Raw genomic sequence first — 17,416 nt, forward strand, 5'->3', positions numbered from 1 at the left:
ATTTATAGTGTCTGGTCTTACATTTAGGTCTCTACTCCATTTTGAGTTTATTTTTGTGTATGGTGTCAGGGAGTGTTCTAATTTCATTCTTTTACATGTAGCTGTCCAGTTTTCCCAGCACCACTTATTGAAGAGACTGTCTTTTCTCCATTGTATATCCTTGCCTCCTTTGTCATAGATTAGTTGAGCATAGGTGCATGGGTTTATCTCTGGGCTTTCTATCTTGTTCCATTGATCTATGTTTCTGTTTTTGTGCCAGTACCATAATGTCTTGATTACTGTAGCTTTGTAGTATAGCCCAAAGTCAGGGAGTCTTATTCCTCCAGCTCTGTTTTTTTTTCCCTCAAGAGTCCTTTGGCTATTTGGGGTCTTTTGTGATTCCATACAAATTTTAAGATTTTTTCTTCTAGTTCTGCAAAAAATGACATTGGTAATTTGATAGGGATTGCACTGAATCTGTAGATTGCTTTGGGTAGTAGAGTCATTTTCACAATATTGATTCTGCCAATCCAAGAACATGGTGTATCTCTCCATCTGTTGGTATCATCTTTAATTTCTTTCTCAGTGTTTTATAGTTTTCTGTATACAGGTCTTTTGTCTCTCTAGGTAGGTTTATTCCTAGGTATTTTATTCTTTTTGTTGCAATGGTAAATGGGAGTGTTTCCTTAATTTCTCTTTCAGATTTGTCATCATCAGTGTATAGGAATGCAAGAGATTTCTGTACATTAATTTTGTATCCTGCAACTTTACCAAATTCATTGATTAGCTCTAGTAGTTTTCTGGTAGCATCTTTAGGATTCTCTATGTATAGTATCATGTCATCTGCAAACAGTGATAGTTTTACTTCTTTTCCAATCTGTATTCCTTTTACTTCTCTTTCTTCTCTGATTGCGGTGGCTAGGACTTCCAAAATTATGTTGAATAACAGTGGTGAGAGTGGACATCCTTGTCTTGTTCCTGATCTTAGAGGAAATGCATTCACTTTTTCACCACTGAGAATGTTTGTTGTGGCTTTGTCGTATATGGCCTTAATTTTGTTGAGGTAGGTTCCCTCTATGCCCACTTTCTGGAGGGTTTTTATCATAAATAGGTGATGAATTTTGTCAAAAGCTTTTTCTGCATCTACTGAGATGATCATATGGTTTTTATTCTTCAATTTGTTAATATGGTGTTATCACACTGATTTGCATATATTGAAGAATCCTTGAATGCCTGGGATAAATCCCACTTGATCATGGTGTATTATCCTTTTAATGTGTTGTTGGATTCTGTTTGCTAGTATTTTCTTGAGGATGTTTGCATCTATATTCATCAGTGATATTGGTCTATAATTTTCTTTTTTTGTAGTATCTTTGTCTGGTTTTGGTATCAGGGTGATGGTGGCTTCATAGAATGAGTTTGGGAGTGTTCCTTCCTCTGCAATTTTTTGGAAGAGTTTGAGAAGGATGGGTGTTAGCTCTTCTCAAAATGTTTGATAGAATTCACCCGTGAAGCCATCTGGTCCTGGACTTCTGTTTGTTGGGAGATTTTTAATCACAGTTTCAATTTCATTGCTTGCGACGGTCTGTTCATATTTTCTATTTCTTCCTGTTTCAGTCTTGGAAGGTTACACCTTTCTAAGAATTTGTCCATTTCTTCCAGCTTGTCCATTTTATTAGCAGAGTTGCTTGTAGTAGTCTCTTAGGATGCTTTGTATTTCTGCGGTGTCTGTTGTAACTTCTCCTTTTTCATTTCTAATTTTATTGATTTGAGTCTACTCCCTCTTCTTCTTCATGAGACTGGCTAATGGTTTATCAATTTTGTTTATCTTCTCAAAGAACCAGCTTTTTGCTTTATTGATTTTTGCTAGTTTTCTTTGTTTCTATTTCATTTATTTCTGCTCTGATCTTTATGATTTCTTTCCTTCTACTAACTTTGGGTTTTGTTTGTTCTTCTTTCTCTAGTTCCTTTAGGTGTAAGATTAGATTGTTTGAGATGTTTGTTGTTTCTTGAGGTAGGATTGTATTGCTATAAACTTCCCTCTTAGAACTGCTTTTGCCGCATCCCATAGGTTTTGGATCGTCGTGTTTTCATTGTCATTTGTCTCTAGGTATTTTTTGATTTTCTCTTTGATTTCTTCAGTGATCTCTTGGTTATTTAGTAACGTATGGTTTAGCCTCCATGTGTTTGTGTTTTTTACGTTTTTTCCCCTGTAACTGATTTCTAATCTCATAGCGTTGTGGTCAGAAAAGATGCTTGATATGATTTCAATTTTCTTAAATTTACTGAGGCTTGATTTGTGACCCAAGATGTGATCTATCCTGGAGAACTTTCTGTGTGCACCTGAGAAGAAACCATAATCTGCTGTTTTGGGATGGAATGTTCTATAAATATCAATTAAATCTATCTAGTCTATTGTGTCATTTAAGGCTTGTGTTTCCTTATTAATCTTCTGTTTGGATGATCTGTCCATTGGTGTAAGTGAGGTGTTAAAGTCCCCCACTGTTATTGTGTTACTGTCGATTTCCTCTTTTAGAGCTGTTAGCAGTTGCCTTATGTATTGAGGTGCTCCTATGTTGGGTGCATATATAATTGTTATATCTTCTTCTTGGATTGATCCCTTGATCATCCTGTAGTATCCTTCCTTGTCTCTTGTAACCTTCTGTACTTTAAAGTCCATTTTATCTGATATGAGTATTGCTACTCCAGCTTTCTTTTGATTTCCATTTTCATGGAGTATCTTTTTCCATCCCCTCACTTTCAGTCTGTATGTGTCCCTAGGTCTTAAGTGGGTCTTTTGTAGACAGCATATATATGGGTCTTGTTCTTGTATCCATTCAGCGAGCCTGTGTCTTTTGGTTGGAGCATTTAATCCATTCACGTTTAAGGTAATTATAGATATGTATGTTCCTAATACCATTTTCTTAATTGTTTTGGGTTTGTTTTTGTAGGTTGTTTTCTTCTCTTGTGTTTCCCACTTAGAGAAGTTCCTTTAGCATTTGTTGTAGAGCTGGTTTGGTGGTGCTGAATTCTCTTAGCTTTTGCTTGTCTGTAAAGCCTTTGATTTCTCCATAGCTTTTGCTTGTCTGTAAAGCTTCTGATTTCTCCATCAAATCTGAATGAGGTCCTTGCCCGCTAGTGTAATCTTGGTTGTAGGTTCTTCCCTTTCATCACTTTAAATATGTCATGCCACTCCCTTCTGGCTTGTAGAGTTTCTGCTGAGAAATCAGCTGTTAACCTTATGGGAGTTCCCTTGTATGTTATTTGTCGTTTTTCCCTTGCTGCTTTCAATAATTTTTCTTTGTCTTTAAATTTTGCCAATTTGATTACTATGTGTCTTGGTGTGTTTCTCCTTGGGTTTATCCTGTATGGGACTCTCTGTGGTTCCTGGACTTGGGTGGCTATTTCCTTTCCCATGTTAGGGAAGTTTTCGACTACAATCTCTTCAAATATTTTCTCGGGTCCTTTCTCTCTCTCTTCTCCTTCTGGGACCCCTATAATGCGAATGTTGTTGCGTTTAATACTGTCCCAGAGGTCTCTTAGGCTGCCTTCATTTCTTTTCTTTCTTTTTTTTAAAATTCTGTTCTGCAGCCATAAATTCCACGATTCTGTCTTCCAGGTCACCTATCCGTTCTGCCTCAGTTATTCTGCTATTGATTCCTTCTAGTGTATTTTTCACTTCAGTTACTGTATTGTTCATCTGTTTGTTTGTTCTTTAATTCTTCTAGGTCTTTGTTAAACATTTCTTACATCTTCTCAATCTTTGCCTCCATTCTTTTTCTGAGGTCCTGGATCATCTTCACTATCATCATTCTGAATTCCTTTTCTGGAAGGTTGCCTAACTCTACTTCATTTAGTTGTTTTTTCTGGGGTTTTATCTTGTTCCTTCATCTGGTACATAGACGAGATGAAAAGGCAGAGGGCTGTCTTTCTGTGAATGTGGTTTTAATTCCACAGGCTGCAGGATTGTAGTTCTTCTTGCTTCTGCTGTCTGCCCTCTCAGTTTAAACCAGGTTTAAACTGGTTTTTAAACCTCTTTATTGGAGTATAATTGCTTTACAATGGTGTGTTAGTTTCTGCTGTATAGCAAAGTGAATCAGCTATACATATACATACATCCCCATATCTCCTCCCTCTTGTGTCTCCCTCCTACTCTCCCTATCCCACCCCTCTAGGTGGTCACAAAGCACCGAGCTGATCTCCCTGTACTACACAGCTGCTTCCCACTAGCTATCTATTTTACATTTGGTAGTGTACATATGTCCAAGCCACTCTCTCACTTCGTCTCAGCTTACCCTTCCCCCTCCCCGTGTCCTCAAGTCCATTCTCTATGTTTGTGTCTTTATTCCTGTCCTGCCCCTAGGTTCTTGAGAACGTTTTTTTTTTTTCGATTCCATATATGTGTTAGCATACGGTATTTGTTTTTATCTTTCTGACTTACTTCACTCTGTATGACAGTCTCTAGGTTCATCCACCTCACTACAAATAATTCAAACTACTACAATTTTAACTCTGAAAATGTGTTGAATGTATTCATTTGAACTTCAATAAATGATTTTAAATAACTGAGCAAAAGAGAGCCACTACTAGGTTTGGTTTGCAAATATCGTTGATCAAGTATTTCTAATTTTTGTGTGAATACAGTTATTACATAGAGCCCACATACATGCAAATTATTTGATTTTCCTTTTTTAAATAACAGGTATTTATGGGGTACATAAGAATCACTGTAGGCACACACAGCAGTAAACAAGGCAGCTACTGTCCTATTTTCATGGAGGTGCAGAGGCAGACAAGTAATCAAATAAATGAACAAGACAACTCAGGTAATGATAAACACGGTGAAGAAAATAAAACAGAGTATGGGACAGAAGATGAGTGGAAAGGTACTTCAGACTAGACAGTAGGGGCACATCCTATCCGAAAAAGTCAGACCTGAAAGACCATGTATCTATGTGGAGACTGTGAATGAACAGCTCAAGAGGAAAGCAAATGCAAAAGCCCTAGAGCAGAAAGGGGTCTGACATAAGGGGGGAATAAAGGCCAGTGCCATTTATTAGAGATTGAAAGTTTTCTATGATAAACCAATTATTTATCTGCATCTCACTGTGCCATTTATGAACTCTGGCTGACCTAGAATTTTCAACAATATAAAAAGATACTCAGAATGACAAAAAAAATACATTTCTTCAAACCTCCCAAAAGATGTTAAAATGAAGTATAATTAATGCTTAAAATATATTAAAAACAAAAATCCTGTAAAGTCTATGTATCTAATTGCTTTTCAAAATGTTGTCAAGGAAAAAAGGACTTTCCAATGAAGTATTAATAAAAGAGACCACCTGAAAACTGGATGATTCAAAAACTTAATAATTCAAATGTTTTGCCATACAGAACAACCAACTAATCACAAACACTCCTTTAAATATTTTTATTATTTATAATAAAATATAAATAATAAAATATATAATAATATATAATAATAAAATATAATATTTATAAAAATAAATATTTTATTTTTATTATCATGAGAACATGAAAACCAGCGATATACTGAAGTGCCTTCTTAAAAAGCTAGTTTTGAAATATTTATGAAGCTGTTCCTTATAGTAAAACTCTTTATTAAAGGCATCACATTATGCTATGGACAAGAAGCTTCAGCCAACGTAACAGGCAGGTATACTGGTTGAAGCTAAAACTAAAGAGGTTGTTTAAGACAAGATAACAATTACCCAATGTTTTGGCAGCAATAAACAGTAACAGCACTTTAATAAGGTCTTTAACAATCAGCCCAAACAGTAAATTTTGTTACAAATAATATCCTGAAGTCACGAATGTTTTCAACGCTGGTTAAAAAAATGAGATCCAAGTACATGCATTTCCTAGTTCATATTGAAGAATACTATTTACAAGTGAAGTTCCATGGCAAGCAATCTTTTTTCCGAGAGAGTCAATTGAGGGGGAAAAGGGGAGCTGTATAATCTCCATGTTTAAATAAGAAAAATAACTTTTATCATCATAAATTGCAACATCTGCAACTACACTTAAACATTATGTTATTATTTCCCAGTCACCAAAGGGGTTTTTGTTTGCCTAATATTTCAGACAGCATACAACAATGATGGTTACATAAAGCTGCATTTGGCAAGCTCTGAGTATAAAAGGAAAGTGACATCAGAGTTGCACCACGGACCAGGGATGAAAAATGACCTTCTAATTAAAAGGATTATTAAGGCCCAGGAAAGCAGGAGGAAGGGGGTTACTATCTGTGAGGAGAGACAGGGCTAGAGGTAACCTAATAGGTAATCCAGAGAAGTTAGTGGTGCTGGGATACAAAATACCATGTGAAAACCTTTTCTAAAGGTTTAGAAATGGTTCTAAAGGTTTAGAGTCCACTCTAAATTTGTTATACAACCAGGAGGGAACATTCTTATTTTTAAAACAGGAGGAGGTAACAGGAAACACTCATTAAGCCTTTCTAGATCTCTCTGTGCTCTTTTGCTCCAAGGACCAAATGCCACATAAGTGACAAGTCTGCAGCCTCTCAAAACTAGTATCAACAGCAAGACAGAATTTACTCATTTCCAAGAGAGCTTTCTTAACGTCCCAACTCACTTGAAAGGGAGTGGGATTGTTATGTGCTTGCTGACGTTGCTATTTTTAGTTTCTTGTTCCTTAAGTTAGTGAGGTTCAACTGGTCCCATGAAGTCTATGGGCTGCTTGCTCATCACGGACCAGAGGAAAGGTTTTGAAAGACGAGTTAAGAACATGAATTTTTTTTAATATAAAAACTCAGCTAAATATTTTTTGTAATGAGAAAACATATTACAAAGCACAGCTTTATCAAAAAATTGTTATTCAATTATAATAGAAAATGTAAGTCTCCAAGGTATTATCTTTAATTTCTGAAACAAGAGTCATTCAAGAAAAAGTTAGAAATTTGGTTGAAGCACCTAAATGACTCATTATGAATTATTCCTTTTATTATTTATATCTGAATGAGATGTCGTATGTGAATCTTTCATGAAAATATAAAGGTACTCTCTTAAATGGTAGTTAGTTCCAAAGTACTAGAACACAACCTGAATTTGAAAATCTGTGAATTCTGTATTCATTTATCAGTGACCAAAACAATCTCAAAGACGCTGAGGAAACTCTTCGCTTTAATTTGCAATCAATATTTAATTTAATGAATATATCTCAGCTTTACAAAAAAGCAAGAGTGTTAGTCCATAAAAAGAAATGATTAAAAATGAAATGAGTAACTTTTTCCAAAAATATTTTTCAACTTAGTTATCAAAGCCTAGAAATCACCAAGTATATGTCCTGTCTGAAATCTTTTATACCAAGGTAAAGACCAATACTAACTTTTTTTCACTTTCAACAATTTATATTACTTATATTTCCTAAGACATACATGCAATTATATTCAAAAATACTTTATCAAAACAGATATACTATATATTATTGATGATTTTTAATTATTAAAAATATTTTACGTATTCAGATATGCATATTTCCCATCTATACAGTCCTAAGTCAGTGGTAGAATATTTTAGCATTTCTTAATCAAACCTTAAAGGGCTGCATTAACCATACACCTAATACAAAATATTTTTACTTTGGTTTCCTTTTCTATTTGTTCATGAAACAACGATAGCAGATCTTGTAAACTACTAGCTAGGATTTACAAAGCACTAGATAACAGGGGACACGAGGGATTAGGGAATGCTTCTTCACAACTGTGGTGTGACTTTAAAAGAGGCCACCACACTTAAGAGGGTAGGGGTGTGAGGTATGGCGCCAATGATTCTCACCTCCTGATATTCACATTCTTGTATAGTCCCCTCTCTACAAAATAGGATCTTAAAAAAATGAAGATGTGATTTATGAGGTTAAGTCTTAAAAGACCCCGAGGTTCTGTCTTGCTTTCTCTAGATCACTCAACTTTGGAGGAAGCAAGCTGCCATGTGAAGATACTCAAGAAACTCTGCAGAGAGGTCCATGCAGAAAGAAACTGGAGCTTCCTGCCCACAATACCACTAACTTGCCAGATAGGTGGTAAGCCACCATGAAAGTGAATTCTCCAACCCCAGAAAAGCTTTCAGATGGTGGCAGCCTGAGCCAACAACTTGACTGCAAGCTCAAGAGACTATGAGCCAGAGCAAACAACAGACAACTAATACAGAGTATATAACATATCTGGCAGAGAACACCATGCACAAAAAAAGTACAGAGGGATGATATAGTCAAGCAAGCTTGGGTGAGCAGTTCAGGATGGTTAAAGTATGAAGAGATGAAGTTAGAGAAGTATGCAGGGTCCCGGATCAGAGATCCTTTTCTGCCCAGCTAAGGAATCTGGACTTTATCCTATAGGCTAAGCAATAAGTAGGGAAGTCAGTGCAAGTTCTTCAACAGAGAAATAACATAACTAGATTCAAATTTTAAAAGAAATACTGAGTAGCAGTAGAGATTAAATGGTAGGGGAGGAGGGCACTATGACTGGAAGCTGTCCCATTAGGAAGACCAGTCAGCATATTCTCTTACCAGTGCAAGAGGAGAAATGAAGAACAGCTGTGAGGTAGAACTCTTCTGGGGCCCATCCGTATTCACAGTCAGAGAGTTCACAGCCAGCTGGGCTCCAACAAGCTGACTCCATTAATGGTACAGGCGCAGAGCTGACCCCTCCCGCAACCACGTGGACAAAGACCTTTCAGTATCATCCTCGCCATTAAGTCACTTCCCGTTCTACTCAAAAACAGAGGCTTTAATGCCAGTGCAGGGTCCTACAGATGCATATCCTCAAAACTAGTGAATGCTATTCCCTAACCACCAGGAGCTGTTAGGCCTCAACATGAGTTCTACCATGAGAATGAAGTAAATCCATCAAGAGGCCAAAGCAACTGCTGAATCCAAAACGGAGTCCAAATAACTAGCTAAATGCCACCATTCCCAACCCCACTCCACTATTCATCCACGGTAGATCTTTCTTCAGAGCCCTGATTATCCCTACTCCTGTGGACCACCTTCTGCCAAGCCATATGAACAATGAGAACCACACCCCCCAATTTGCCAGGGGTCACTACTGATTGTCAATGGTGCTGCCTTGAAGCCAGCAAAATTCTCATTCTTAAGACTCCAGATTTCCCCCTTTTATCACAATATGCTTATTAACATGAATTAAGATTCTGATACAATGATTTCATTTATATAATTTCAAGAAGCAGTAAAACCAAACTACTGGATTGTTTAGGGATGCATTCATCATTTTCAAAGAGCAAAAAAATTAAATCCATAAAAAGCAGGATAGTGGTTATCTCTGCAGGAGGAGATGAAAAGTTTTTGACTGAGACAAAATGCATGGGGAGGGAAAATTTCTGAGGGTGCTGTAATGTTTTAATTTTCAGTCTGGGTGTTGGTTACACATGTGTTGGCTTTAATGTTATTCATCAGACTGTATGTATACTGGTTTTATGTACGTTCTCTTTATTACATTTCTTAATAAAAATGTTTATAGAAAGGCAAGACCCCTTGACCCACAAAAAATGTTTAAAACCACAAAAATATGCAAATAACATACAGAAAATCCACTTAAGAGGATAATTTAACTAGTAATATGTATGATTAAAAAATATGTTAAAAAATGTAAACATGTAACTAGTAAATATGTATCGTTAAAAAATATTTCTGTCCCACCAGCAGCATTTTTCTCCTTATCAAAACAAATATTTGCCTCCTAAATCAGTAAAAGTTAATTGAAGTATCACATCTACTGCTGGTGAGCATGATAAAACTGGTTCTCATACTCTGATGTGATCACTAAAGCAATGTGGCCTTTTGATCCAGAAATTCTTCAAATTCCCGAAACTGAAATATGAGAAGAATTATAAGCATAAAGATCTTACCCTCAATGTTATTTTTCTTTAACAGCTAGAAGAAAAGTTAGAACCAACATAAATAATAAATAGCAGAACACTGTTTAAGAAAATTATCTATTTGAGGAACTATAAGTTACTCTTTAAATTGACCATTATGGTTACTGTAGTTATATTTTTTAAAAATCTTCAATGGAAATATATACTGAAATATTTATGTATCAAATGATTATATAGTATTTCCATCAAAATGATAGGTAAGGATATGAAAAGTAGGTGAGGGTATAAATGAAACAAGATTGGCCATTAGTTGATAATAGCTGAAACTGAGGAATGAGTACAATTTTCTATACTTGTATTTGGTATATGTTGAAATTCTCCATAATAAAATTTTTGTAAAACTAGGGGGAAAATTAAGGTGATGAACTGAAATTATATAGCTGCATCTTTCTAAGAAAAACAGATAGGATAGGACGGAGGGAAGAAAAGCAAATCAAAATCCACTGTTTATGTTAAGAAGCCTTCAATATTTTCTTTTATTTCCAAACTTTCTCTTTTATTACTTCTATAGTTTAGCTATTTCATCTACTCTTTTGAACATAATTTAGTGCAAACAGTTTCTAAATTGCAGTTAACCAGAGATTCCTGAATCTACCTTCTAAGACAGATATGGTGTATTATTTTTCTGTTCAGCATCTACTTCAGATTCTTCCTGGCTTTTTAAGCTACAGTTTTACAGCTGTTCTATTTTGAAACCTAGTTTCTTCTACTGCATATTTATGTATTACATGCATCTTAAAACTGGTATTTTGGTACTTTATATTTTAGCCGAAAATGCAGTTCTTGTCTTTTCTTTCAGAGACAGTTAAAAAAAATCAAATATGGACAGTTTGTGTGTGCTTATATTGGTTACTCATAAACTGTTGATTAACTAATGCCATAATGAGTATTGTACTTATCTGAAAAGTTAAGTTACTCTGGAGTTATATTAAAATCTCTCTGTGTGTATGTGTTTCAATTGCCATAAAGAAAAGCTAAATGTAGGGAATTAATTTTGAAATACACTTACCAGGATGGTTAGAAATGGGAGGCTGGAATGCAAGCTCATTGTGAACTGGCGGCCCTAAAGAAAAGACAATAAAAATCCCATTTTCATTTATTAAAAGTTTTCCAATGCTGAAACTTTTAATAAACCTTAAATATAACTATCATACCTTAGGAACTGTTTAGATCAAGCTTATGCAATGTCTAAGAATGTAAAAGCTCAGTTTACTTTATAATTATAATAAGCAAATACTCTTGTACTTTTGTAGCCATTTAATAGTCAACATTTTAGAGCTGTATACCAACTGTTAAACAATTTACGATAGTTGTACATGCAAAATTTAATGTAATTATAAATTATCCATGTAATACAGTACAATTCATAATGTAATATATAATAATAATTCAAATTGTGAGGTCCATTTTAAAACAAGTGTTTATCGTTTATTAAATTAAGAATATTTACAAAATGGCACAGTAGCTAACATAACTGAGAGACTATTATGTGTTAAGACATTGTGCTAAACACCTCACATGAATTATTACATTTACTTCTTACAACATCCCTGAGACAGATACTACTATTACTACCCTTAAGTCTTAGGGAGGTTAAATAATTTGCCAGTGGTCACACAGCCAGTTAAGGGTCCAAACTCAGCACCCGTAACAACTATGCTGGCCCAGGCAGCCATTAAAAACTACATTCTCTGAAGACATGGAAAAATAGTAACATAACTGTAAAAAAGCAGGGTACAACAACATAGTCACAGTCTGATGTCCTCCTCCCCCCAAATTTATATATATACCCGACTATATGACTGGAAGGAAAAATGTGACAAAATATTAGAAGTAGATATCTCTGGGTAGTAGGATTCTGGATAACTTTTATTTTCTTATTTACTCCTCTGTGTATTTTCCAAGTTTTCTTTGGTATTATTAATCTTATAATGGAGGAAAAGGGATTTAATATATATGAAAGATTTATATTCTTGATTTTACTAGGCCAAATGAACAATGTTCCTGTTCTGCCTGAAACTACAAGCTATGGTTATCAGTAGGGTATCCCTCCCAATCAAGCCTGCACAGAGTAGAGGAATGACAGATTCAACATCTGAGTGTCTATGGTATGCTGAACTCTGTGGTGAGAGAAACCTTGAGATCTTGACACTCAAGGAGTTTCAATACACTTAGGGTGGATATACAGATACACATGAGATCTAACAACATACACAAAACAAACAAATGAATGGCAATCAATGTGGTGTTAATGAAATATCAGCAACAAAGAAATAAAAGTATTCTGTAAATATCAATCCTCTAAAACAAAGGTATGATAACATAACTATGAAAAATAAAACTGTTTACCAAAAATACTGAAAAGCACTAATCATTTAATGAAACCAAATTGTAAGATGACTAAAAGATGTAAAAACATTTTTAAAAAAATAGAAAGAAAACAAAGTTCTCAAAAAGAAAAGGCCCTTACAACAAAAACAAGAGCTTACAGTAATGTCCGGGATGGGGCGGCATAGGCGGGTGGTGCTGAAGATGGCCGTTTTGATGGTGAGGCAAATTAGGTGTGTATGGTGCAGTTCTACTTCCAGTCCAGGTGGTAGTGCTGTCTAAAAATTAAGGCCCACATGGATTAATTTGCTTTTATAAACTCTGCCTATTTTTTCTCAACTACTTAGAAGATTTTAAAAAGCATATACATACTATGATGGTAAGTAGCTGGCTGACCAGTAAATCCATTCTGCTGCTGTCCTGGCTGAGGCCCTGAAGCTATCTGCAACAATCCTTCACTATGGCTGCCTGCCAGTATACTGGCAGGCTGACCTAGAGGAACAAGAAGACATTAATATGGTACATTTATAGAGGCAATCCTATGGTTTTATACAGTAAATGAAGGATCAATTATATCTGATGGTCACAATTACAAAGATGAGCAAAAAGTAGAATTCATCCATGGCCTATATAATAAAAAAACCCTAGAGTCATCTATAAAGGCAAACCTTAACTTGAAGAAGTTCAAAATTATTCTATCTTTAAGTAATATCTACCTAATTTTATTGGCCCATTTCTTCACAAATATTCTTCAAATGCCAGCAAAACCCCACTATAGGTCTAGCCTATCATAATAACTTCTTCAGAAGCACATCAGCTCACTCCCAGCCACTCCATCTAGCTCTGGACCTTTCTGACTAGGACTCCAAAAGTCCAGGCTCAAGAAAATGTTGAAAACTGGAAAGTTCATTATTAGCAGCACGGGTACTAGTAATGGCAGAATGCTAGAGGGTGATCAAAGAAAAGGAGAGCAGGCAAATATTTTAAATGGAATGTGATGGGTAAGGTGAGAAGGTTAAAAAAAAAAAAAGGTAAGCTCCACTGTCCAATCAACACAGCATCTGCTAGTTAAAACAAAACAAAACAAAAAATCAGTCTATTTTGAAATTTTTTCATGTGCTTTTAAAAATCAAGAATTGCCTCTAAGAACACTATCATACTCCTGGATTCACAAGAAATTAGTTGCTCTCTCTGTATGTAATATACCAGGAGAACTATTCTATTCAAAACCATTCTAAGAAATTGCTTACATTTTTAAGGCTTTATTTTTTGTACAGAAAAAGCTTAATTTCTTCAAGCAAGAATTAATTAAGTCAACTGTGCATCTCACTTGGAAAGCAATGAAATTCCATAATTGTTATTTGTTACTGTCATTACCTCAATCTTTTCTCATCTATGTGGGAGTATAATCAGATAGAAGAGAGTAAATGACACCATTGCTCGAATATGCAATGAACAGCTCAAAGTATCAAGAAAAAGGAACATCTTTCTCCTCTCTACAACTCACATTTCTTTAAGGCTAAGATTATAAAATTAAAAGCTAAAGAGACTACTTCAATACTCCCTATTTTTTTTTAAGAGGATGTTTTCAGCTACCTCCCATCCTATTCATCCCCCTCAAATTTTTGCATCTTTAAAGGTTAATTAAATTTTTACTCTTGCTTTTTAACGACTGTACATGGCGCATACTTTTAGCTATCTTACAAAAACTGTCACTATGCAGAAGAAATTAAATTATTTTAATTTACTACAGATATTTAGAAAGAAACCCTGAAGATATTCAGGTACCAAATGAACATAAAGCCCACTGCAGTTATCTGTACTGAGTATTTCCATTACACAATTCCAAGTACATAAAATGAAATTAAACAACTAAATCAGCTCACGTAGTCTTCCAATTCCCCTATTTTAGTCCAATTTCTTTTCTTTCTTCTAATTTTATCAATACACTTTTTGAGATCTAAGGAAACATTCTGCAACAAATTCTAAAACTTATGGTAATCATTACTCATTGCGAAAATATATCCAAAAAACACCAAGACAAAATTATCCACATTTCATTCATATCACTTTATTTGAATAGGACTCAGCCCCAGGGAACGTAACAGTTAAAATGAAGTCACTTTAGCAAGCATCAACAAAGGCATGCAAATTCAACCTCCAGGTAGTATCAACAGAGGTTAAGTGGCACTAATCTATGCTCAAGTGGCTGTAACATACCTTCTTTTATTCTCCTTCCCTACCCACTCTGTTTGTCAACTATATTCCCAAATTAGTGAATAAAGAGTAGACAGGTAACAGAAGCACCAAGTGGTTAAAGGTTCAGGTTCTCAAGTTTGTGTTTAACCTATATGGCCCACTTGGAATATGCTGTCTATAGTGAGACTGTCATCTCATGTAGCAAATCCAAAAGATATTGTGTGAAGAGGTAAAATGAATTAAAGAGGGGGAAATTTGGTATACTTTATTTGAAACTCAATTGTAGAAATCAGTCCTCCATTTATTCCAAAGATCAACTTTCTATGTTGAATCTGATCTGATATTAAACAGAATAATGCTTCCTTTGATATCAACTAACAAGTATCAGTCCAGATCTATCAACAATTCACTGCTGATGTGGGCTTAGATACAATCTCCTTAGCAAGCAGGTACAAATAACACAATACAAATGCGAAGATCCTGTTCTGTGATTAATTTAAAAACAAAAAAAAGGCCACTCAACTTGCCAAGTTGAAAACTGTCCAACCTTTGGTGGCTATGAAAATAAGGTCATTATTTCCTTGACCAGGCCCCAAGAAAATCTGAACCTAATAGCACTCTGCCTCCATGACATGGCAGAGAAGGTGAGTACCTCTTTAATGGGAAGAATCTTTTGAAAATAGACTTGTTAGAAAAAAAATAAAATAAAGTTAGATACACAGAATTTAGCTTTATTTGAAAGTTGACTAAAATACTTAACATCTATCTTGAGTTTGTTACTAACAAATTTGTCAAGATTCCTTTTTCTAAGTTTGCACAACTGGAGACTGAGATGACTATTATAAAGTAATATTCTGCCAGATAAAGCAAAATAAAAATACTGATTAGAGGAAAGCTTGCGATTCCATTAACAAAGATTTTTATAAACCTCTTGGTTCAAAACTACTTGTTGGTAACTTAAATATTTCTCTAAAGTAGATCTGAAAGCTTAAGAGACTTCTTACTTCTGCGTGTAATAAAGTACAAATTACACCATTAATTTAAATCATTACTTAAATTCCAAGTGACTATACATCAACATAAGAACATTTAAATAAATTACAAACACCATTTTTTTCCAGGACAACTCAAAAACCTATTTAATGCTTGTTTACCTATGAAAGATACCAGAGTACTTTTAATTTTCACTTACTTGGAGGTTTCCTCCAAGTGGCTACCTATAAATATATAATGGTTAGGAAAATTCATCTTGCTGACTACATCTGACTCTACAACTCACTTGTGGAAGCCACAGGAATGTTGGGAAAGTTGGTGGTGCTGGTAGCGTTAGACTCAGATGGGGCTAAGAGAGCTGGGGTGCTGTAGGTCTCCGTCGATGCACGATTACTTGGTGGATGCTGGATGGTTTGAATTGAATGCCCTTCAGTGGATAATGATGGCTGTCCCTCAAAGTCATGAACATATTCATCCTTCACCAACATACTAGGTGGAGCTATACAGAAAAGCAAACATATTTTAAAATCTTATAAGCTTCTATTCCCAGAAAAAAAAATCTTATAACTAATATAACAACACCTTAAATCAACTATAGTGTATATCAGTCTAACTCAGAATTTTCTAGTACTATTTTTAAAGCATACTATTCTATCAGCAAAAGCTATTTATTTAGAGGTAGTGGCATCAGCTCAATCTGACTGACTCCTTGAAATCTGAAGGTAGACCATATTCCAACAACCTCCAGCAATGGTCCTAAAGAGGTATTTTTAGTTTCTTGATTAATAATCTAAAAGTAATCATCACCTTAAATACATAGAATAAAGTAGACAAAAAATCAAGTGGCTGGGGAAAATATTTACCTAGTTAAGACGACCAAATTGAGATCAAGTAATTACTTTTTAAAATCTTTTTGCTAATTTCACGGTGTAAAAATATGAGTGGGATCTGACAGCTATCCAATTCCAGATCTAGAATTACTGTTTAGTAACATATTCTTTGAAAGTGAAGTATACTGAATGTCCCCTAAAAGGTCAGAATGAGCAGAAAAATCCCAAATGGTAAGTCAAACTGAAATTTCCTTCTAGAAACCCAATCCAAATAATGATGTTTGATAAATATGTAGTGTGAAAAAACTCGATAAACAACATCTTTCACCTACGTGGTTACACCTTAATAAGCAAAGCTAGGCTCTAGCTGATATAACACCTTTTCTTGAACAAACCAGGGAATAATTAGTTGGCTTTGTTGTGAGGAAAAAAAGGAAAATTGAAGCTGCATTTATAATAATCAATGGTTCTCTTGCCCAGAACCTCCCCATTTCTTTTTAGGCTATAGTTTTGGGGTTTGCTTTTTATCTTTAGCGAACAATGCTTTACTGCATCTGAACTAACACTACCCTAGAATTTTATAATCCGTTGAACTCTAACACTAGGTTCTTTTCTTAGAGCAGTTAACAGTCCACAAAAAGACATTCTCTTTTCCATTGAGAATCAGCATATAATGCTCCTTATCTTTCTCTATGTTAATCTTTGAAAAAATCCATTACACATAAATAATAACTAGTTACACAGCTACTTTTTTATTAAACTGAGAATATTTCAAAGAGGTAATAATAATCTATTGTTCAGACTTCCACATACAATCTCTTAAAGGGTTTTTTCATGCATCAAAAGTAATGAAGATGCTGATATTTTTAAGACCCATAAATTCCACTACAAAGAGTTTCTCTTTAGAAAATTCTATGGAAACAGAGATAACCAAAAGGAGCTTAACATATCATTATATGTCAGTAAAAAAAGTGGATCTAACCACTCACCACTAATGTTGGCCAAATTATAAAAATGCAAAGAAAAAATCATTTGAGACATAAAGTGGGTATGACTGTATTTATTCAATTTCTTAAAAATTATACTCTTCAAAAATATATATATACTCTTCAACAAAGTCTTATGATTTTCTGCACATAGATCCTGACATCG

The 17,416-nt window shown here is 34.8% G+C and overlaps 1 protein-coding gene across 2 annotated transcripts in view; it reads right to left on the minus strand.

The window, feature by feature from the left end:
• SMAD4 (SMAD family member 4) overlaps positions 1-17,416 on the minus strand; it is a 59,283-nt gene that overhangs the window by 18,551 nt on the left and 23,316 nt on the right. For both annotated transcript variants that reach the window (XR_003793988.1, XM_029225660.1), the window contains exons 5-8: positions 15,721-15,933; positions 12,615-12,734; positions 12,404-12,520; positions 10,924-10,977 (exon numbers count right to left, since the gene is read on the minus strand). Coding sequence is in view for 1 of the 2 variants with exons in the window: in XM_029225660.1 (XP_029081493.1) it covers positions 10,924-10,977; positions 12,404-12,520; positions 12,615-12,734; positions 15,721-15,933 (504 nt within the window). In the remaining variant the exon portion in view is untranslated. The remainder of the gene's footprint in view (positions 1-10,923; positions 10,978-12,403; positions 12,521-12,614; positions 12,735-15,720; positions 15,934-17,416) is intronic.

The sequence above is a fragment of the Monodon monoceros genome, unplaced genomic scaffold, assembly GCF_005190385.1.
Source record: "Monodon monoceros isolate NGI ecotype Baffin Bay Population unplaced genomic scaffold, NGI_Narwhal_1 Super_Scaffold_1, whole genome shotgun sequence".
Taxonomy (NCBI): Eukaryota; Metazoa; Chordata; class Mammalia; order Artiodactyla; family Monodontidae; genus Monodon; species Monodon monoceros.